This window comes from Telopea speciosissima, chromosome 6 (genome assembly GCF_018873765.1).
Source record: "Telopea speciosissima isolate NSW1024214 ecotype Mountain lineage chromosome 6, Tspe_v1, whole genome shotgun sequence".
NCBI lineage: Eukaryota > Viridiplantae > Streptophyta > Magnoliopsida > Proteales > Proteaceae > Telopea > Telopea speciosissima.
This window is the reverse complement of record NC_057921.1, coordinates 39,581,504-39,605,563: the sequence shown is the minus strand read 5'-3', so window position 1 is coordinate 39,605,563 and position 24,060 is coordinate 39,581,504. Positions and strand designations below refer to the sequence as shown.

At 38.8% G+C, this 24,060-nt stretch overlaps 1 protein-coding gene across 1 annotated transcript in view; it reads right to left on the bottom strand.

Moving 5' to 3' along the window:
• Window positions 1-23,804, bottom strand: part of LOC122663979 (protein SWEETIE) — a 157,589-nt gene extending 133,785 nt beyond the window's left edge. The window contains exons 1-10 of the mRNA XM_043859648.1: window positions 23,551-23,804; window positions 23,185-23,392; window positions 22,496-22,602; window positions 12,850-13,086; window positions 12,598-12,687; window positions 12,424-12,511; window positions 11,385-11,449; window positions 4,418-4,522; window positions 3,310-3,399; window positions 3,071-3,151 (exon numbers count right to left, since the gene is read on the bottom strand). Of these exons, the coding sequence (XP_043715583.1) occupies window positions 3,071-3,151; window positions 3,310-3,399; window positions 4,418-4,522; window positions 11,385-11,449; window positions 12,424-12,511; window positions 12,598-12,687; window positions 12,850-13,086; window positions 22,496-22,602; window positions 23,185-23,392; window positions 23,551-23,715 (1,236 nt within the window). The 5' untranslated portion in view covers window positions 23,716-23,804. The remainder of the gene's footprint in view (window positions 1-3,070; window positions 3,152-3,309; window positions 3,400-4,417; window positions 4,523-11,384; window positions 11,450-12,423; window positions 12,512-12,597; window positions 12,688-12,849; window positions 13,087-22,495; window positions 22,603-23,184; window positions 23,393-23,550) is intronic.
• Between the last annotated feature and the right edge of the window lie 256 nt (window positions 23,805-24,060).

Genomic DNA, 24,060 nt, shown 5'->3' with positions numbered 1-24,060 from the left:
TTACCTCTTTCCTTTCACACTCTTCTCAGACCACTCAAAGAAAGTCTGCCTTTCATATAGCCCTGTTTCCATGGTTTGCCTTCAACCGTCTTTCACTGTTTCACAATTCACATAGCAAGTCAACTCTCCAAAGTTTAACTCTCTTTTTGGATCTCTCTCCAAAAAAGCATAAAAGTTCTGCTTAAGCTGGTTCATCCATCCTAGCCCCATCCCAGCTACTACTCATTCCGCTTCTGGCCACCAACTTTCTGGGCTTCTCTTGTTGGCCCAGTGTTTGACAACAACTCAACCATCTGGTCCATGAGACATCTTCCTTGTGGACCCAATCTTATTGGGCCTTCTCTTCCTGGTCCAATGCTTGCTAACCTCCTGGCTAGATCCCCCCTAGCCCTTTTCTTTGCCCGTCTCCACCACCAGAAATCACTCCCCTAAATTATCGCTCTCCCATCCCTGCCGGGCTCTTCTCCCTTCCTCTGTTCAATCCATATCGCCACCCCCCCCCCTTCGTGTCTACCATTGGTGCAACATAAGCTCCACTCATTATCCCAAGAAGTGATCCCACTTGGACTATTCCCTGTCCAGTAATGAGAAGCCATTGCGTCTAAGTATAAATATCCATTGTCATGTCCTTTGCCGAGACAACTAGTTGTGAACAGGTAGGCTATCCTGCATTTATTGCAGTTTCTTCAATTCCAGGTTGGTGTGTATTATTTGAAGATGGGCCCCTTTTATAGATCCATATTTGGGGTCTTAGTTCTGACTATGGGATTAGGTACTGTGTGGGTCCCCATGTGCTGTTAAGCAGTCAACTTAGAGTCATCTTTAGTTAAGTATGTTATGCTTATTGTTACTCATCAATCAGTAGTTTATGTTGTTTGGAGTCTTCTATAGCAAGTATATGGTCAATTCAAGTTAGCTTTTGTTTAGGTAACTTGAAGGGATAGTTGTAAATTTGGTTTAGGAGTCTTAAGTTAGTTTATTTGGTTTTTATAAATAGGGTTACAGCCTCTTTGCGAAAGCAGGGGTAAGGCTGCATACATTATGACCCTCCCCAGACCCCGCAGTGGTGGGAGCCTTGTGCACTGGGTACGCCCTTTTTTTAATCCTACAAGAACTTATGGATTTTTTAAATGAAATTTCGAGTTTGTGTGTTGTGTTATTGTGCATGTGTGTGTGACTGCTGAGCCTCTCTCTTTTCTCTCGCTCCCCACGACTTCTCCTCTTCTCTTTTCTCTCTCCTAGGATCTCGTACCTTCTTTCCTTTTACTTAACTATGGTATTGTAATTGCAGGCTTCTTCTCATAACCTGCCCATACTATCTTCTTCTTCTTCTTCTCTCTCTTCTCCATTGGTTCCAGGTCAGTACCCATACTTTCTATTCTCTGCACATCTTCTGATTGACTTAAATTTGATGCTTGATTAGTTGATCTAAATTGCTGGACTTCTGTTTACAATTTTCTTAAAGTTCCGATTCTGTTCTGAGCATAAAAATCTGTTGAGGACAAGTGTTATGACTAGATAAGTCTAGATTCATCGACTGTTAAGGAAAAGGACTAGACTCGTTGGTAGATTGATATATCTTTCCCATAGTCAGCCAGATTATAGCATATGGTGTGTGGGTGGTTAGCCATAATCTACATGCTCCATGGACTACACACCTGGAGGCAGTAAATCGAATCCTGAGATCTTAAAATCAGCTCTTGGAAAGGGAATTTTATACTGCAATCATGCAATTGAAGTTGGAAGCCATTACTGATGCAAACTGTGCTGGCTCTACAGATGATCGGCAATTACTTTTGGATATTGTGCCTTCCTTGGAGGAGATTTGGTTACCTGGAAGAGCAAGAAGCAACCAATGGTCTCCAGTCCAATGCAGAAGCAGAGTATCGAGCAATGGCTCAAGGTGTATGTGAGCTTATATGGTTTAAGGTGTTACTTGGTGATCTGGGGGTGACATCTGAGGAACCAATAAGACTCTACTATGACAACAAGGCAGCAATCATTATAGCTCATAATCCAGTCCAGCATGACAAGACTACGCATATCAAGATTAATAGACACTTCATCAAAGAGAAACTTGAACAAGGCTCAATTTGCATTCCATTTGTCACTTCCGGCAATAAGTTAGCTAATGTTTTTACCCAGGATTTAAATTGTAAGGTATTTCATCCTATTGTATGCAAGTTGGGCATGAGAGACATCTCTCCACCAACTTGAGGGGGAGTGTTAATGATAAGGGTTATGACTAGATATGTCTGGATTCATTGAATGTTAAGGACAAGGACTATGACTCAGCCTTACCTAACATTCCTTGATTGTAATCGGCTGAAATCCCAAATCCAGTCTATAAATAAGAAAGGCCTTTGTCATTCTAGGCAAGCCAAATCATTCTCTCATTCTCATTTCTCAACTAAATCTCATTGTTTTTTTTTTTTTTTTTTTTGGTTTCTATTCCTACTCCAACTAAAATTTTTCTGAAACACCAGATCTAACAATTGGTATTTGATTCCTGTTCCATACTTAGCAATTGGTTTCTGTTCTGAACCTTCTAACGGTTTCGAAATTCAAACTTGAAACTGATTTCCCGTTTTCCTACATAAGTCTTATTTCAGACTACCGATTTTCAAGTTCTGTTTTCTAAGTCTGATCTCAGATTCGGACATCATTAGGTTTGTTATTTAGCACTGAAATCAATCTCTAATCTAGTTTGTCTTGAACCTTCTATCAATTCTCAGATTTGAGAATTCCTTCTTTTTGGAATACTTTCTTTTCTTTTGAATGATATTATTTTCGAATATTTCTCCTTTAAAATTCTCCAAAGCCTTTTAAGCACCAATTTATGAAATAACTAACATACAAGGTAGTCTTAGGTCAAGTGGCACTCATCCTTACCCAGAGCATGGATTGTTATTGGATTTCCCCAACTAACTCCCAATTGGAAACAGTAAAATGCGCAGCCTAAGGCTCAGGATGGGTCAGGTTCACATTTTGCCTGCCAGCCTAGTAGAATTTGCTCTCAAGGAAGAATGTAATTTAAACAAAGTTAAATGCAATTATAATATCAACTTACCTCCCCCAAACTTTTCAGAGTATATGATATGGTTCGTAGAACGACTACTGCCATGGAAGGACTAATCTCAGCAGATTCAAGCTGCAAAGTACAAGACAATTTCCTTCATTTTCACAAAGAAAATACATTACAAAACACCAAAAGAACAAACCATATTTAATCACTTGAAACCAAATGAGATAAACTTCATGCAACAGCTCCGCAGACAAAAAGGGAGAATATTTCAATTTTCAACACACCTGTTTTCCAAGAAGAACCAAAAAGCTCCGTTGAGTAGGTTCACTCATCTGATCAGTTAGACCTACCCGAAGAATGTATAGAACACATGCCTTCAAAAAACAAGAGAAATAATAGTGAGTTACCATGCTATTCTCCTTTAATTTTATTCAAAGCTTTCATTACACAAGTTTCCTCCACATTTAATCACATCGATTTTCACATTGCAAAAGCAAACTTGACCCATGGCATCAATTAGACAAATTTTATTACCTGGGCCCTGGCACCATAAAGGAACAGCTACAAACAACATTTTCTTAAGACAAATGCAAAAGGCAATACCCCAGAAAAATATAGTATGAGATATGGGAGCAACCATACAATGGAATGTGGTGCCCAATTATTTTCCCTATGTCCCATATCCTCATAGTCAGGATCCATTATTCAAGTGGAAACTAAATTAAATATTAGATGAGTAAAACTTCAACATTTTTAGATGATTACCCCCCATATGACCTACAGTTACTTTTTATGCTTCACTAAATATTTCCCAACCATCCAATGAATAAAGCAAAGAATAAATGGTTCTGATCACACATGAGCAGGTTGAAATTTTTTCTTTTCCCCTTCATTTGCATTATAGACAATGTTTGAGCCCAGGTGCTTCAAACTGTGCGTCTTGATCTCTTTTACTCAAGATAATGAAAGATTACTAGCATCCCAAACTACGCCCGAAACTGTTAGATCCTGTATAACAGGAACTAGAATTTTGCCATAAGGCAAAGTGACAAACTTGAAAGTACACAAATCATTATTACCCTCCATGATTATTACTCTTTATAAGTTGTTTAGATGCCTAAAAGATTTGAACACAGAAAAGAATTGGTTTGCTAGTATCAGCTTCAATGTCAAACAACCTCTTCATCAAAAATTTATCATAATGTTAACCCTAATAAAAGGCTCCATCCAGAAACAGCTGTCAAGCCCAAAACAGTTGGTTGTTTTATGATACATAGGATCGGAAGCTAAAATACAATAACACAATATCAAGGTTCTGTCTTATATAGTTGCAAGGGACTATTAAAATGTGCATCCTAAGGACACTTTACATATATTGAAGCAGGAAGATACCAGTGCATGTGCATCCACAGAAGAATCACCCCGAAGCATATCCATAGCCAACACAGCAAAGTTTTGAAGCTCAGTGTCTGGATGCAGATACTTCAGACGAATGGCCTGCAGAATGTGATTTATTTTCCACTTAACATCATAACTAACAACTCATTTAGTGCACTGAGAAAAAGCTAAGAATCAAAACATCAATTATGATTCCACAATAATAGCCTAGCAATGTTTGAAATTTTTGAGCGAAATCTGTCAAAATTAGCGAAATATTTCTCTTTATCTAGGGGTCGAAATCTGCCAAAACTACCAAAGTTTTGAACAAAACCAATCAAAATAGGTGAAATATTTCTGTTTCCTCAGGGTTTGAAATCGCCCCACTAGTCAAAATTTCAATTTTTGTAGCGCCTATCAGATTGGTTTCCCCATCCACAGGTCCTTGTTCCATTAGAATTCAAAGACCACATTACAAGGTTGTATTAATTCCTATATTGGTAAAAGGAAGTAGATGTCGATCTGGAAGACAACACAAGAAATTTGCATGATTCTCAACCACTCCAAAGCAATCCAATGTAAATTAAATCCTACAAGAGTTAAGATTATCAATGACCCAAACAGAGGCTATGGTTTTCAACAAAAGAAGTTGAGGAATAAGAACCAATCCAAAAAATAAATTAAAAAGTTGGGGGGAGTGGAATGTAGCTATTTTAGACCAAAACAAGCAATGGATAAAGCAAAAACACTCAACCATGATCAAATTATGTAGAGTTCGAACGAATTTTATCACAAAAATGAGTCTACAGTAACATATGCATTTGTTTACTCAGATGTACTCTCACCAACTCGAATAGACATGAATAAGCAAATTACCAGCAACAAGAATTCCATCCCTCTAATTGGAAGATACAAAACCATCAGCTCAAAAAAGGATTTTGTTGATTTGATGTAAATTCACTCTAGGGGCTTTGCAGCTTTTGGGAAATTTTACCTCATATTTCCAACATCATTGAGAATTTGCAAAAATTAGGAAAATATATGGAAAATGCATTAAAATTTAAACTTCAAGGATATTTAGAAATCATGATCATACCCCTTAATATGTTTATCTTGGCAAAACAAGTTGTTTAATAAGATTATAAGCACAAGGAAAACGCTAGATGAATGGAGAAGAAGCATTGTGTTTCCGATTTATAAAAGCATAGGTGATATGCAGAGCTGTAATAACTACAGAGGCATAAAGCTAATGAATCGTACTATGAAATTATGGAAGAGAGTTATTGAAACTCGCCTGAGACAAGAAACTACTATCACGGAAAACAAATTTGGTTTTATGCCAGGAAGATCCACGACAACTATTTACTTATTTAGGAGACCAATGGAAAGATTTAGAGATTATAAGAAGGATCCTCATATGGTCTTTATTGATGCAGAAAAAGCTTATAACAGAGCCCCCTAGAGGGTTAATCTGGCAAGTACTAGAGAAGAGAAGTGTTTCAAGTAAATATGTGAACATAATTAAAGATATGTATATTGGTGTAGTGACTAGTGTAAGAACTGTGGGGGATCAAGGTAGTGAATTCACAATTTCAATTGGGTTACATCAAGGATTCGCTTTAAGCCCTTATTTGTTTGCGCTTATCATTGATGCTTTAACCAGATAAATTCAAGATGATGTTCCTTGGTTTAAGCTTTTCGCTAATGATATTTTTAGTGGATGAGACAAAGTAGAGATTAAAGTCAAGTTGGAGCTACGGAGATCAACCTTGGAATCAAAAGGTTTTAAGATAAGTAGAACGAAGACGGAGTATATGGTTCGTAATTGTAGTTGCACTAGGACAGATACTGAGGTGGTGAAAATTGATGAGATGAAGATCCGTAAAGTGATTATTTTAGGCATCTGGGATCAATCATTAATAAAGAAGGTGATATAGAAGATGATGTTTCACATAGAATTCAAATAGGATGGATGATGTGGAGAGTTGCGTACGAAGTGTTGTGTAATCGACATATTCCTTTAAAACTTAAAGAAATATTTTCTAGGATAGTCATATGATCGGCTATGATGTATCTTTAAAACTTAAAGGAGTATTTCATAGGACAGTCATATGACCGGCTATGATGTATAGTGCGGAATGTAGGGCAGTTAAGAAGCATCATATAGATAAATTCAGTGTAGCGGAGAAGGATGTGTGGTAAAACTGATGTTGAGATGAATGTGTAGCAAAACTAGGAAGGATGAAGTAAGGATTTTATCATATTAGAGCTGATTTGGGAGTAGTTCCGATACATTTTACAAGAAAGTTGTTTTTGAGGTGGCATGGCCATGTTCAACGGAAGCCTTTGGATGCTCTAGTATGGAGGAGTGATTTGATTCAGATTGAAAGAGCTAAAAGAACCAAGGGCAGACCTAAAATGACTCTAGGAGAAGTGGAGAGGAAAGAAATGCATAGTTTAGGCCTTGTATCAAGTATGACCACGAACAAAGCTGATTAAAGGGTAAGGATCCATGTAGCCGACCCGGTTTAATTAGGATAAGGCTGATTTGTTGTTATTGTTGTTGTATGCTTATACCCCTCAGTCGAGAACATAAGAAGAAACACCTGCATTACTAGAGAGGAATAAGAACGAGTTTGTGAAGGAGTGAGTTGATCAACCTATCTTTGAAAGAAGAAAGAAACTTAAGCTGCAATAATCAGTCAACACCAATTCTAAAATGGGAGGAGAAATTGTTTATTTAAGAAGAATGAGAAAAAGGAGATGCCCAAAAAGAAGCAAAAATAATGAAAGCAATAAGAAATAAAACCTCTGGCCAAAAACCCCTATTCTTAAGGAAGATGGCTATAAGAGAAGACCCAAGACTTTCAGATTGGAGAAAATGCTTCTGGATGACCAGACTTTCTTAAGGGTGAAGGATTGATGGAGGTCACTTGACCCATAGAAGGAGCAACATAGGTAACATCAAAAATTGCAAAACCTGAAAGTGGACCCTAGAAGTACTTGAGGTCAATAATCGAAGGAAGGACTTGGAAATTTCAAGGGTACCTCTGAACTGAACTGGACGTGACACCCTGTTGGCTGTGCATACCAAGTAATGAGAACATGAAGAACCTAAAGAGGGCATTTAAGGAGGAAGTAGAATCATAAGCTGGCATCAAACACATAGATGGCAATAAAGCATCAAGTTCATAAGGATTCATCATAACCTTTCAACAAAAATGGCTTCTGGGGCCGGCAAAATCTAGATCCAGAGACCCAAACTCGATAGGAAAAGGTTAGCACCAAACTAAAGTGTACTAACAAATTAGCCCATCCTATCACTTACCGTATCAGGGTCATATCTGCTGAGTTAATTCAAGATCAACCAGGACCAGTCCAGCTGAACTGAATGATACCACCGAGATCCCCTCACAGATCAGGCAATATAATGTAGGAGGGGTTCAACTAAGAACCACTCTACAGTAGGATCGATAATAGGTTGCAGCAGAACATCATAATAGCACCAATCAGAATTAGAAAGTGGACAGAATCTCGATATTCAGGTCGAGTGTAGGCCTTGGTAGGATGGAGTAAGCTTTCAAATAGGAGCTGATTCCAATGGTCAGAAACAAAGGTAGAAGAACATTACCAATTTAGAAGGTTAACTCCAAATTTAGAAGATAGGAGCTACAGACCAAATCAGCCAGCAGAAGGAGCTCAAACTGGTATCGAGTGTAAGGTTCCTTGGCAGGGTTTAGCCCTCCAAAACTCAGCCAAGTCTGATCAGTAGTTGCTGAGATACGAAGATCCAAAGGTTGCAGCAGCAGAGATCTAGGAAGAGTTGCAACCGCAGGTGAGGGTATAGATTTCTTGGTCTCGGTCCAGCAGTGATTTGGGTTGATCTCTGGTCCTTCACAGATGCAGCAGCAATGGAATAATGTTGACACAAGTGTAGCAGCAGTGCAGTTGAAGACTCACAGCAGCAGTCACCAACAGAGCTCGAGTAGGGCAGGAGGAAGGAATAAGATAAGAGAAGGGGGGGATAAAGATTCTTCGGCTCTCTCAGCCAGGTTTCTCAACCCTTCATCCACACAAGGATAAAAAAACTCAGTTGCACTCAAGGCAAACTCATATTCATTCATCTTCTTAAAATCGTGGGAAATGGCTACAGCAGCCTTACAATTAATAGAGGGCTATACTTCACCTCAAGTTAAAAAAAAATAGAAACTAGGTTTTATACTTCAACTAACATGCATGGAACAAAATCAGAAACTAAGTCTAATTAAAAATAGAAACTTATTCACCAAAAAAATAAAATAGAAAGTTAGAAACCTAAGCCTACTTTCTAAATCTAAAATTAGAAACTAAACTAAACTTCTAAATCCCCACACATAGACCAAATTGACCCTTCGAAAAAGTCTCCACATGATCTGGTCTTGGGCCCCACAGGATCTTCTAATAATATTCCACCAAGGCAAAAATAAAGGGTTGTGGCACTGTTCACATGAATGTTCCATTTCTCCACCCGCCCCCTCATCTTCTTCATCGTCTACTACACGATTGGATTTCCGAAGAGAAAGGAAATAGCGCTTGAACCTTGATCTGCTGTTGAATCTCTACCTTGCAAGATGCGTCTGATTTGAAAACTAAGAAGAAGAAACTGTGAGAGAGTCATTCCAAGAAAGGATTTTCGGATCTGAATCTTAGGGGATTAAATCGCATATGGATGGGTGAACTAAAACCAAAATCCCAAAATGAAATAAGGAAGATGCGTAAAGGTGGCATCTCTCCACCCACCCACTTCAAAAAACTATTATGCACATAGGTATGCCAAACTAGGGGTGTCAATGGGTCGGTTCGGTCCGGTTTCGGTGTGGTTTTTAGAGAAACCGAGACCAATCCAATAAGAACTTTTCGGATTCGGTTTCGGTGCGGTTTGGTTTCGTGTCGGTTTCGGTTTATGATAACGGGTTGATATCGGTTTGGATTCGGTTCGGTACCGGGTTTTTTTAAACAAGTTGGGTTCGGTTTGTGCCTATTTTCTTCTCTTTCTCTTTTCAACTACATAAAATATTTCATTAGCCCCACACTTAAAAAGGAGATCAATGGAACAAGCATTATTACAAATCAATTTCCCTATTTTCATAACCTCATACTCTTTGATTTGTAACAATTTATATTACAACCATAAATTTGCTCACTAATATTGAAATCAATTCAATGATTCATAACCTTATACTCATTATTTTCTTATCGGTTTCATTCGGTTCGGTTTTCGGTTTGTTATCGGTGCGGTCCGGTTTTCAACCGGTCCCGTCATACCCCAGTCCAAAACCAATCCAATAAAGATCGGTTCGGTTCGGTCTCGGGTTTTTTCGGTCGGTTTCGGTCGGTCTTAACAGTTCGGGCTAGGTTTTGACACCCTTAATGCCAAACATATTTCTTTGTCTACAATCTATTGTGTAGTGGTTACCAAACGATTTTTATGTTTTGACAAAAAATGGTTTTCATTAATGATTTTTGTTAAATAGGTAAAAATCAAAAATACAAATGATACCAAAGAGAGCCTTAGTTGCACTCAAGGCAAACTCATATTCATTCATCTTCTCATCTTCTTAAAATCGTGGGGAATGGCTACAGTAGCCTTACAATTAATAGAGGACTATGCTTGCACCTCAAGTTAAAAGAAAATAAAAACTAGGCTTTATAGTTCACCCAACATGCAAGGAACAAAATTAGAAACTATAAAATAGAAACTTAAGCCTTCTTTCTAACTCGAAAATTAGAAACTAAACTAAACTTCTAAATCCCCACACATAGACAAAATTGACCCTTCTAAAAAGTCTTCACATGATCTGATCTTGGGCCCCATAGGATCTTTCAATAATATTCCACTAAGGCAAAATAAGGGGCTGTGGCAATGTTCACGTGAACAGTGTTTTGGCCTCTTTTTCTTCATGTTTTGTCCTACATCACAATATCAGCTATATAAGTCAACTTGAGATCAACCGGGACCAATCTGATCCCTAAATTCTTGCATCCCAGCCATTGCCAGGATTGGATTGGTCCACATTAGGGTGTCTAATCCTGTTAATGGATTGGCCGACTCATCAAAACCAGATTAGGCATCAGAAAGGAGTCAAAGGTCCAGTCTGACCCCAATCCCAATCACTTTAACCATGTCTAGAAGACCTTTGGATGCAGGCATGCATCTAATGAACCCAATGCAGCTAACAGATGACTAGATGAGGCCACCTAATTATTCAAGTAGAATGAAGCATTTAGTCCAAAGCAAGCAAAAAAGAATAATATTTAATTCCCAAAATCATAGTTGTCACTTGTCACAGGCTCACGGCGATAGGTGACCCACGTATGTACGAATCGCCTCCTCCTGCAACTCCGGCAGCATAGTGGCTGCCACTTCTTTTTTTTTTCTGCAACTTTGGTAGCCACTGCCACTTCTGCTGCTGTTGTGGATGCCAAATCTTTTTTCTGCAACTCCAGCAACACAATGTCTGCCGCTCTTTTTTTTTTTTTTTGGGCTTCTCCAGCAGCCACTACAACTCCGACAGCACAATGGCTGCTGCTGAAACTTCTCCTTTCTTCCATCTTTTCCCTTTTTTTCCCCTTTTATGATGGACTTTGGAACCTAGGCGCCTAGACAACAAGGTGGCAGATCGCCTAGCATGGTTCTAAATCTCAGTCGAAACATGCAGTGGATAATCTCTTATTTTCCCATACCAAGACAGGAGAGAAATTTCTTTACAACTTTTGACTTTTTGTGGACAGTTTGAATCCAGAGACCTAGCAATAATGAGGGCACAATAAAAACCAGTAAATCCTGCATATTCAACTCGAAGAACTTCCCCGAATGAAAAGAAACTACTCTGGGTCCATTCAGAATCTCAAAATTTGAGATACAAAAACTTCTGCCACCAAAAAACCCATGAAAAAGTAACCACTATGGGAAACAAATTTAAGGTAAATCATCGGCATTTACCTGTAAAAAGAACACCCATGATAGTGTTAGTCCAATTCGCACATCCTTTGAACGAGGTCCAGTTGCTGAAAATTGAAGGAATTATGAGACTGATATCTAAAGAATCAATAGTAACAACCTCGGGGAACACATGATGAAACAACCATAAAAAAAAATCTTTATTGCTTTTATTTTTTTTTTTGGGGGGGTAGGTCTTATCTCGATTATATGTTCACAAGTATAATAAACAAAGCAAGAAAGGTATAATATAAAAACGGCCATGGTGGATACTAATCATGCAGTTCCACCCATGGTTTGAAAATTTTATTGGACATATTTGATATTCCAGCAATGCAAGTTCAACAGATTGAACTGAGCGACCAAACATGAAGCAACTAGAAGAACTGCGTTCTCTGTATGTTCACATGCATATATATGTTGAACAAGCATGGGCATCAAGTAATTTGACCAAGTTTTATACATAGATTTTCCAGGTTCCAGCAAAACTTCTGGTAGGGCACATCTAAGGCAAGCATCCAGTCTAAACTGAACCATTGCTACCCAGCTTCAACAAGTTTCTTCAAAGCAGCCCTATTCATGATTAAACTTCTACTAACTTAAAAAAACACTATGAAGAGAAAACTTACGAATGTCAGCTCCACAATAGTTTCCATAGCTGGATACATTATTAAATTGAGAAACTAAAAGACCCTGACACAAAATTCAAGCAGGCTGAAATTTGAACTGAATGACCAGTATCCAACATGGGGCATGGATGACTAGGCCGTTGTGAAACACCTGTCAGAATTCAATACCAAATGCATGGAATAGCCTATTGGCACAAAACTTTAGAAATCTCTGTGCAACTTAACATCAAAGAACAAGCAAAATTTCACAATTATAAATGGTCAGCTTTGACAGTGTAACTGCACATTCCATAAGCTTCCTCTAGTCCTAAAAATGTGACACACAGGGAAGTTCCAATCAGGGATTCAAAACCTCTTCTTCATTGATCCCTTAGATTTGATGACTGAATTTGAATTAGCATCAGTAACCATACCTTTCATGAAGGGCAGCGTTAAATGCTTTTGAAGACCACCATCCAGTTTCCTTGCTGGAGTAGAATTAGTTTTAACTCTTGGTTGCACCTAGTTAGAATAATATATGAGAACTAACAGTCTGAATGAAAACAATTCATCGAGATAATGAAGAAAACAGCATTGAGGACATTTACTTGTGCCTCAGGATTCATTGCAAGAGCAAGCACAGCACCTAAAGCCTCCGCAAAGGTATCCCTGACAGATGAAACAGGATCCTCAAGAGCCTAGAAAAAAAAAAAAAGGAGCACTAGTTAGGAAAACCAATGTCCATAATAGATATATCAGAATCCCAGAAATTACGTTGATTAGTGAAAAAGATATAGAATGGGAAAGGTACTTCGCAAGTATGATGTGAAGAAGGAAGAGGAAAAGGATGAAGGACCTGCCTTGACACAGTAAGAGGCTGAGTTGTCAAGTTCCGAAACCCCAAGACCGGGTCCCCCAATACTGGCAAAAGTCTTCAGACATCTTGCTGCAGCCATTCTAACAATTAATGATTTATCCCCCACACCTATACGCATGATGAGACGAAAAGCCTCTGTATAGGCTGCAGAAGCAGCACTACCACCTGAGCCTTCCAATGCATTCTGAAGCATTTGTAGAGCTTCTTGTTTCACAAAATCCTGATATTTGAATTATTGACTGTAAAACTTGAGAACATGTAAAAAAGGAGGGAAAAATACTAATGACAATAGAAAAAGAATGACCATCACATCAAAAAGGGTGTCGGTTTTGGATTGCAAAAGCATGTGACTAATTCTTACATGTACATCGAACATATCAACTAAAAACTCCCCCAGTGAACACATAAAATTTGAAGAGGAAAACAAGAAGCAAAAAAAGAAATCATAACAGAAAGATACATGATTAAGCATATAATCTCTCTCTTCCAATCCGAAAAAGCCTAAAAAAAAATGCATGCTCTTGTATATTATCTAGAAAATAAGTGAGTGCTTTCTCCATTGCATGTTTAAAGAAAAGGATTCATAAGTTTAGTAAGAAACATTTAAAACTATAAACTCAGTATCATCAAGGGGGCAAATAATGAGATTAAAAAAAAAAAAGACAATCTAATCAGCAAGCCACTATTCTCAAGAGGGAATCCATTGCTTAACAAGTTAGTGCACACCTCAGTGGTATATAAAGCTCTCTTCATTTAACCCCTCCCCCCAACACACACGCACACACACACACACAATAAGAATCTCCATTTCTTGGGAGAGAAGGGGAAATATGAAAATATTATATAAATGAAATACAAAGTAGCAGAGATTGAGTGCTATCAGGTTGAAGTAAACCCCTGTGATTACTTCCTAAACAAAGGCCCAGGCTCTGACAGGGGTGCTTTGATTGGCGGATATCACAGTGTGCGCTTTTCCAATCCAAAAGGTTGGGAGCTGTCAGAGCATGTCCAATTGTGCTACTCTTTTTATTTCTACTACTCCAATCACAGAATTTAATTTAGCCAATCAACCAGGTTAGTGCTGAAATTTTCTTTCAATTTCCAGCTCTGCAGTTAGTCTCTGAAATTGGTTAAAGGTTGTTATATAACTAGATCAATTGGATCAGTTTATATCTATTTCAAATTGCTTTTCTTCTCCAATCAGTTTAAGTTTTATCTGCATACTCGCTTTGAAGTTTTCAAATGATAAGCCATATCTTACCTGTGATACTCGCTTTGAGGTTTTCAAACAATAAACCATTGTTCATAGCAGCTTTAAGCTCCAGCAATTGATTGGTTTCTTTCCAGTAGGCCAAAAAATGGCAATTACCCAGTGTTGGTCCTACCTATGCAGGGTCCTAGGAGGGGTGAGTTTGGGATCGGTCCTAACCTTTGGCATTTTTGCACAGAATGGCCACCCTCAAGACTCGAACCCGGGCATTCCTATTGGTATCTTTCCAATAGGAATCCACTCAAATCCAATTTTTGAACTGCAAAAAATACTCCTATCAGTCATATGTAGAAAATCATGGGAGAAATAGATCTTTCTGCAACCACTTCACTTATTAAATCACTCAGCTGCTGATGCAGATTCATCATCGAAATCGGCTTATTTCTTTAGAAATAAGTCTAGTGTTGGGATATATATATATTGGGCCTTTGACCTAAGGGTTTTCTATGTAATATGCCACTTTAATGAGCCTAAACTAGGGGTACATAGGTTGCATAAGGGATTAGCCCAATATTTAATTTATTTTTATGTTTTTTTAATTGAACCGGTTCAAATTGGTTGCATCCAATTGGTTCAATTTAAGTGATTTTAATTAAGTCTTTTATTTTAAGTTATTAGGGACAATTAGATCTTTTCTTATTACTATGGCCTTTTATTATAAAGTTCAAATCATGGGAGGCTCCCCCACAAGTTTTTGGAGTTTAAAATTTTCGTTTGCTGCTTTGTTGCTGCTGCTGCTCCTTGAGAGTGTTTGCCTTGTGGTTCTATCAAGGAAGAAGGGTAGGTGGATCTCCTACGACTCCTTACACCGTGACGTCTGGGAGGATCTCTAACATTGAAGGTGGTTCCATCCTTCTCAATATTCAAGCTGTTGCCAGTGGATTCTGCTACAGATTGGATATCAAGTTTCTTCTCCTAATCCTTTAATCCCTCCCCCAATCGATCCCCTTTATTTTTGTTTGAGTTCCATTAAACCCTAACTCCATTAAAACCTTAGATCTTGCTGCCCAGCCATATTTGACCATCAGAATTACTTCAAATTCAAACCACAGCCTCCTTACTACATCCCCTCCACTCGATCCAACCTGCAGCCCCATTCTCCCACTCCAACCCTAATTTACATGTCTCTGTAAAACCCAAAAAAACCCTAAATTTCTGTCTAGACCTAACCAGCCATCAGAAGTCCTTCATACGACAGCTGAACCTCCTTCTCCTTACCCTAAACACTCGACCAGAAGTTTTGCCCAAAAATCCCACCTTAAACCCTAGTTTTGGCTGTTTTCCTATTTCCCAAAACCCGAAACTCTAACCCTAAAATTCTGAATTTTAATTTTTTAAATTAAAACTTCATCAACCCTATGCCATTAGCTTCTCCTAGACCTGCCTATTAAAACCATATAAGATTTAGCTCTATTAGAAACCAGGAACTAATTAATCAGCAGAAGAAAGAACAATAAGAAAATAAGAAAAGACAAGAGAAGGAGAAGGAATACACTGCCGACAGAAGGAAGGCAGCCTGCGATAGAAGATTACATTTTCTATCGTAGGACCTGGGTTCTATTAATAATAAAGTGCAAAACTAAGGTAAGTTGGTTAGGGATTTATTATGAAATTACCCCTAAGCCCTTACCAATTACAACTTAACAAATAAAGGCAGAAAAGAAAGTAAGTAATATAGAACCCCAAAACCCAAAATAACTATGACTAAACTACCCCTAATTCTCAACACTCCCCCTCAAGCTGGAGCATATAGGTCTCCCATGCTCAGCTTGTTACAACAAGTGCGAAAGTTAGGGGCAAACAACGACTTGGTGAAGACATCAGCTAGCTAATTGGAAGACGAAACAAATTGGGTCTCAACTAGCTTTTTCAAGACAGCATCGCGAACAAAGTGACAGTCCACCTCAATGTGCTTAGTCCGCTCATGGTAAACAGGATTGCTAGCAATATATATAGTTGCTTGGTTATCATAATACATCTTCATCGGCGTAGGCACAGGAAATCCCATCTCAAAAAGGAGAGACCTGAGCCACATCAACTCAGCTGTAGTGTGGGCCATAGCCCGGTACTCCGCTTCTAAACTTAACCGCGCAATAGTAGTCTGTTTCTTACTATGTCACGAGACAAGATTACCCCCAACAAACGTACAATAACCTGTGGTGGAACGACGATCACTTGCCAATCCAGCCCAGTTTGCATCAAAATAAGCAACCAGATCCATATGCCGATTAGGACGATAAATCAACCCTTTACCGGGAGCACCCTTCAAATAACAAAGAATGTGAATGGCAACATCCCAGTGAGCTTTCTGAGGAGTTTGCAAAAACTAGCTTAGGACACCAACAGCAAAGGAGATGTCCAGTCTCGTGACAGTGAGGTAAATCAACTTCCCAACTAAACTCATGTACTGGTGCACATCCTTGAGAGGATCTCCATCATCTACACCAAACTTCTGATGAGGATCCATGGGTATATCCACTGGCTTAGATGCAAGCATGCCAGTATCAGATAAAAGATCTAAAACATACTTCCTCTGGGAAAGACTAATTACCTTCTTGCTTCTCACAACCTCAATGCCAAGAAAGTAGTGAAGATCACCTAAATCCTTAGTCTGAAAGTTATGTTGTTAGTAAGCCTTTCCTTCAGCAGTGCTTGACACATCATTACTAAAAACAATAATATCATCAACGTACACAACCAGAATAACCAACTTGCCACCACAACGACGAACAAACACAGAATGATCAGAATAACACTGTGAAAACCCACATGATACAACTGTGGCACTAAGCTTCTCAAATCATGCTCTGGGTGATTGTTTGAGGCCATAGATTGCTTTCTGCAACTTGCATACCAGAGTACTATTCTCCCCCTGAGCAACATACCCAGGAGGTTGCTCCATATACACCTCCTCATGAAGATCACCATACAAGAAGGCATTTTTAATATCCAACCGAAACAATGGCCAATCAAAATTAACTGCCATAGAAATAAGAAGGCGAACAGAATTCAACCGAGCAACAGGAGAGAAAGTCTCAAAGTAGTCCACACCATAAGTCTATGTATACCCCTTGGCAACCAGACAGGCTTTAAGCCGCTCAACAGAACCATCCGGAAGGTATTTGATGGTGTAAACCCATTGACACTTAACAAGTTCCTTTCCAGGAGGTAGATCAACCAAACTCTAAGTGTGACAAGATAAGAGCGCATCCATTTCCAAATCCATGGCCTTCTTCTAACCAGGAAGATGAAGAGCCTCAATATGATTTTCGAGGATAGGGTTGGAAGACAAGGACAAGGCAAAAGTATGAATAAAAGAGGGTAAGTGAGAAAGGGACACACTTATCAATGGAATATAAAGCAGTGGACTTTTGAGTGCAAGAGTGAGTACCTTTATGCAAGGAAATAGGTAAGTCATCAGTTGAAGAAGAGGGTGGACCTTCACTAGACGAGGAAGCTGGCAGAGGTAGGGAAACAGGTGGAGCCGTTGGAACCTCTTCCTGGGGTACTACTGTCTTGTCACGCCGTTGATAAACCTGTATTGGTGGTGTAGGGATGGGACAAGAGCAGTGACAGAAGGAGGAGCATCAACACGCCACTCATCCTCAGAGACAAAGGAAGAAAAATAAGAACGGTCCTCAAAGTAGGTGACATCAGCACTCACAAAATACCTATGGGAGACAGGGTCATAACACTTGTACCCTTTCTGGGTACAAGAATATCCAAGAAAAACACACTTAGTGGACTAGGGAGAGAGTTTATCAGGATAAGCATGTAGATTGTGAACAAAACAAATACACCCAAAAACACGAGGAGGTAAATGAAAATTGTACTGACCAGGAAAAACAATAGAAAAAGGGGACTTATCGGAAAGAACAGAAGAAGATATTCGATTAATCAGGTAACAGGCAGTATGCACCCCTTCACACCAAAACTGTTTTGGAACATGCAAATGGAACATAATAGTGCAGGCAACCTCAAGTAAATGTCTATTCTTACGCTCCGCCACCCCATTTTGTTGTGGAGTATAGGAATAGCTAGTTTGGTGAATCATTCCATGAGAAACACAAAAATCAGAAATATCATGTTGAACATACTCCAAAGCATTACTAGAACGAAAAATTTTAATAGATAAACCAAACTAAGTTGTTATTTCATTATAAAATTTTGAGAAATAAAGACTAACTACGAACCATAGTATGAGAAGGGAAAGAGGCACGGTAATGTTTTCCCAACTCACAGGCTTCACACTCTAATCGTGACACGGACTTAAAAGAAAGAAATAAAAACTTTAACCTAACTAAAGACAAATGACCTAAATGACAGTGTCACTGGAACGAAGACAGCCCACCAATAGAAGCAGCAGCGGCAGACGAGGCAGGAGCACCATGATCAACGTAGCAGAGTCCATCTTTTTCACACCCTCCACCAATCTTCTTCCTCATGTGAAGATCCTGAAAAACACAATAAGAAGGAAAGAAAGTCACAGAACAATGTAAAGCTTTAGTTATTTGACTGACAGAAAGAAGATTCAATGGTAACTGAGGGACATGTAACACAGATGAGAGACTCATGGAAGGAGTGGGTGAGATGGTACCATGCCCAAAAACTGGAGTAAAAGAACCATTTGCAAGAATAACAGGTGAAGATGAATGTGTATGCAAATAAGTGGTAAATAAAGATGACTCACCAATCATATGAGTAGAAGCCCCAGAGTCAATAATCTAGGATGGAGTAGTAGTGGTAAGAAGAGCAGGTGTACCTGCATGAGCTAGAGTTGCAGAAGAAGATGAGGGCCCGGTGGATGTAAGACTGGATGCCTCCAAGTGTTGTAAACGCCGCAATATCTGGGAGAGATCATCACGGTGAGGAGTTGTGGTAGAACCACTACCTGGTAGGGAAACCTGTGGAGGATCACTATGGGCAGCACCATCACTACCTCCGTCAGACGCTGTATGATTGGAAAATTGAGGTGCCCAATCGGGTTTGCCATGCTTGTCCCAACAAAAATCAATCGTGTGACCAGTTTTGCCACAATGAGTACACTTCCGAATAGACTCATCACCTGACTGACCACCAGTGCCACGACCACCACCACCACTACCACCACATCCCTTGAATTACGTCCACGACCAGCCACAAAGGCAGAATTCTCCTTGGAAGTAGAGTCAGTTTTACCAGGAGAAGAGATATGTTGTAGACGGGAGAACGTGTCACCAAGAGTAGGAACTGTTTCTCCAGCAAGAATATGTCCCTTGACAGATTTCAAATCAGAATTTAGTCCAGCCAGAAATTAGACACAAAATTCATTCTATTGTGCTTTTAATTTGTCAATATCAGTGGTGAGGGGCTGAAAAACATTTAATTCCTCAACAAGACCTTTAAAAGTGCTGACGTTCTATAGTAGTCTTGGAGAGGCTTGTTGGACTGCCGGAGCTGAAAAAGTTTCTCATATAAATCACAAACTTGATTCATACTTTTCTCCTCTGAATAGGTATCCTTCAAATCATCCCACACACCCTTAGCGGTGGTGTGAAACATCACGTTCGCAGCAATCTCTGGTTCCATGCTATTCCATAACCAAATCAAAATAATGGCATTATCTTGCATCCAATCCTCATAATCTTTAGAATCAGATGTAGGTGGATCGGAGGTAAGATATTTGAGTTTCTTCTTGGCCATAATATAAACCTTCACAACTTGAGCCCATAACAAATAATTCGAACTCCCTTTCAGCTTGATAGAAGTAATAGTGACTTTTACATTGTCAGTTTAAGATGTAACCACTAGATTATTTTTATTCTCTCCCATAGCACCAAAAGGGAAAAATAAAACCAGTAAAAAATAACACAAGAGAACAGCAAGCCAACAATAGGGCAGCAATCACACAATAAATTATGGAGCACAAGTCACCAACTGCAACAAAACCAGTAGACCAACCAACAAAAATAAACAATAAAAACGGGGGGCCCAGATTCAAACTTGGAACCAGCAGAACCAACCAAAAAATCCAAAACAGAGCACTTGCGGCAGGCATATGGGTGATTTTGCAAACTCACAAACGACAGGTTAGAAGAACCTGATATGGTGATTGAGATGGCCGAACTCACAAACGACAGGTTAAAATCTCGCGATATCTCAGTATCTCGGGCTGGTCGAGATGGCCGAAATATGGTATTTTTTCTGCCATATTTCGGCACTCCATCTCGGTGGGTTTTTTGCCATATTAAGGCCTAATACTTCATGCACACCCTTATTTAAGCTACATAAACACATTTAAACCTTCATATTGCAAAAAAAATGAACTCAAAGTGGTGTTTTGGGTTTGCACCCTTGATTGACAGTATACGGTCGCCGACCCTGGTGTATAAATAGTTAAATACACATTGATTAGGTACTAAAAAACATATAAGAAATTTAAACAAAGTAATGAAACAAAAATAACTCATAAGTCATAACCCATAACTCATAAACTCCATAATAGTCAATAGTTCAATACTCAATAGTCAATACTCATTACTCAATAGTCAATACATAAAGTCACAAGTTCACAACTCATAAGAGTGCAAGACTCACAAGAAATATCACCAAAATATCACGAAATATCCCGAAATATCACCGAAATCTGAACTTTTTCCATTTCGCCTCGGTACTGTCGAGATTTTTGAAATATCCCGATATATCGGCGATATTTCGCGAAATCTTGAACCATGACTCTATCGATTCCAGAAAATAGAAACCTGCCCATCCTCTAGTCGAAAACTTCAAGGGATGGTCTGCAAATCACCAATAGCTATCACAAATAAGAACTCCATTCATATGTATAAGGAATCTTCAATCCATCAACTGAAAAGAGCAGCAATGGGTGGCTGCACACCAGAAAACCAAAAACTGAGAGAAGAACCCCCTGCTGATTAATAGTGCTCTGATACCATGTTAGAAACCAGGAACTAATTAATCAGCAGAAGAAAGAAGAACAAAAAAATAAGGAGAGAAGAGAAAGAGAAGGAACACACAGCCGAGAGAAGGAAGGCAGCCTGTGATAGAAGATTATGTTTTCTATCGTAGGACTTGGGTTCTATTAATAATAAAGTGCAAAACTAAGGTAAGTTGGTTAGGGGTTTATCATGAAATTACCCCTAAGCCCTTACCAATTACAACTTAACAAATAAAGGCAGAAAAGAAAGTAAATAATATAGAACCCCAAACCCAAAATAACTATGACTAAACTACCCCTAATTCTCAACAAGCTCCATTCTCATAAACCTAACCCTAATTCTGCCCTAAATTACCCAATTCTGCCCATTCGAACCAACAGCCCCCTTTTTGATCTTGTTGCTTGGCCTCTAGTAGGATCCTTCTCCTATCTAGAGCTTCATTAACTGTTTGGTAGTTTCCTCTCAATAATTATTATTTGCTGCCGTTCTGGAGTTCTCTCGTTGCTTCATCAGCTAAACCCTAAAGCTTTCTATTCCTTGATTCAAAGAATAAGATGAATCCGATTTTTAGGTCACATCTGGATGGGATTTTGATTCTGAGATCCTGTGATTGCAAAATAACTGATTATGAGACTCGATTATTATATGCAAGAATTGACATGTGAATCGGAGAATCAACCCCTTGCCTGATCCTCACAGTGATTCTCGAGATAGATTCCAGAATCAGTGCGATAAGATCCACCAAAACTTTACTCTCAATCTGTCAATTCCGAATCTTGGTTCTAGCCCAAAATCCAGAGTCAGTATCACTATCCAAATGTGGCCTTGGTACAACTAAGTGTAGATAACCCCTTCTCTGCAAGAGTAATCCTCTTTTTTCTTTTTCATTTCTTTTTTTAAATAAGCAACAGAATTTATAATATAAAGGTACACAGTAGTATATAGAAATGCATAGTTATGCAAACAAAGATAAAAGGGCAGCAAATGCGGAATGGGATGCAGCAAGTGCTCATCTCTAAGGGTTGGGATCGTGCAACAGTGGAACTGTGTAAGGTGATGCAGCAAATGTTAACAAGCTGAGTAATACTGACTACCTACATTCACCGCCAAGGGCAGGTCATCGGAATAACATGTTTAGTCTATGACTCATTCCTATAATGCTGTAATCTATATAAGTCCGCCTAAATATTTATTGCAAACATGTTTCTTAACAAAATTAAACCTCTGATCAGGTTTAAATCTCAACTGCTAAACATGTTTGTTAACAATAGATATGCCAGATATAGAAAAAGAATACAAAGTTAGTAACTCCAAAACTTAAAGAAGAGTGTAAAATACTATGCAAGAAAAAAAGAAAAAAACAGCTGATGATAGCATAATAGAACAGGGCAACAAAAAGAAATGCAGTTACCCTATGATACCTCATTAAACTTCATCAGTTTCGCCGCAATACTAGTTGTTTCTAGTAAACCTGCAGTAATCCTTCTCCCAAAGAAGTGGTACAACTCCCCCAAGCATTGAGCTGCACCTAAAGAATAGTTACCAAAAACCAAGGACAAAGTAAGATATATGCTCGACACACAACCCAAGGGAGGGAAGAGAAAAAGGCAAAGGAACTACTCAAACCAAATAAAATGACTGCCAAAATTTATTTTGGGGAAGAGCTACTAGTGAATGGCATGCCTAAGTGGGTTATGGCAAAGAGGAAAAGTTCAAAAGAGACCACTGTATAAGGTTTTTCTTTGTGCTCCTTCTTTCAGTGTTTGAGATTTTCCTTTGCTGCCAATTTAACTGCTATCAGATGCTGGAAGACGGTCTTGGCTTGGCGTGCGTCATTTTTCAGGGTGGAACTATTATCCCAAATCTGAGTTGTGAATAAGTACTAGGAATTACGCATGATAGTATATGATTTACTGTTTACCAAAGACCGTAAATGATTTATTTGATACATGATCAGTATAATCACACCAACTCAAAATATATTTTTCAAAACACGAAACAAGAAGTCAGGGATAGTTACATCGAATAACATATTCAAAGAGTCAAAATCAAAACAAAACAAAAAATCGCAAGGAGCAAACAAGAAGAACTAATCATGCCAGGTACCAACCAGCAGCACGGAGAGGCTCGCTTTTCTTCCCATCGGAAAGAAAGCCTTGGAGTGTGCTCGCTCTAGAGTATATCGAAATGCCATCACCCTTAAATATAATTCTCGCCATAGCTAATGATGCCAAACGCCTTACAGGCCGACGAGCACCAAGAATAAGCAGGGAATACAGAGCATCCTCGCATTTTCTTTGCCATAGCAGGATAGATTCCTGCAGTTAACTGATTCATAAATCATTTCCGGACAACTACATTTCAAGTAAGTACGTATAATGCATCGACAACGAACTGTATGCAAAATCATAAAGTACTAGGGGTCTGAAGATGCTGGAAAGGAAATTATAGGTGAATTTGCAGAAAACGAAATGACCTTAGGTTCTTCTTCTATGGCGGATTTGAGATCTGAGAGAAGATCGAAGCAGAGAAGAGCATCTGGAGGTTGTTGAGATGCAGAAGCTACAATGGACTCCAACTGGGCAACCAAGACGCCGAATCTGGAGAGAGGGACGTTTTCTCTGACGAACTTCTGCGCCATGGGAACCGAGACAGAAGGCACTGCTCCACTCTCACTCTTTAGGTATTAGGCGGGATACAGTTGCAGAAGACGGAGGAAGCCTACAAAACGAAAGCAGTTACATTTCTTTCTCCATTTTCTTCGTTTTGGGTGTCTTGGCCTTGGATTTTTTCCTCTTTTTTTTTTGGGAAAATTTCTTAGATCGATTAAAAAAATTAATTTTACATTTATAAAATTATATTTTAAAAAGATTTATCCAATCCCTAAATCAATTAGTTTTCTTCCGTCCAAACTTCAAACTTTCCATTATACCCTTTGATTCAATTTATTCTCTAAAAAAAACTAAAGATAATGCCTTAATAGTGT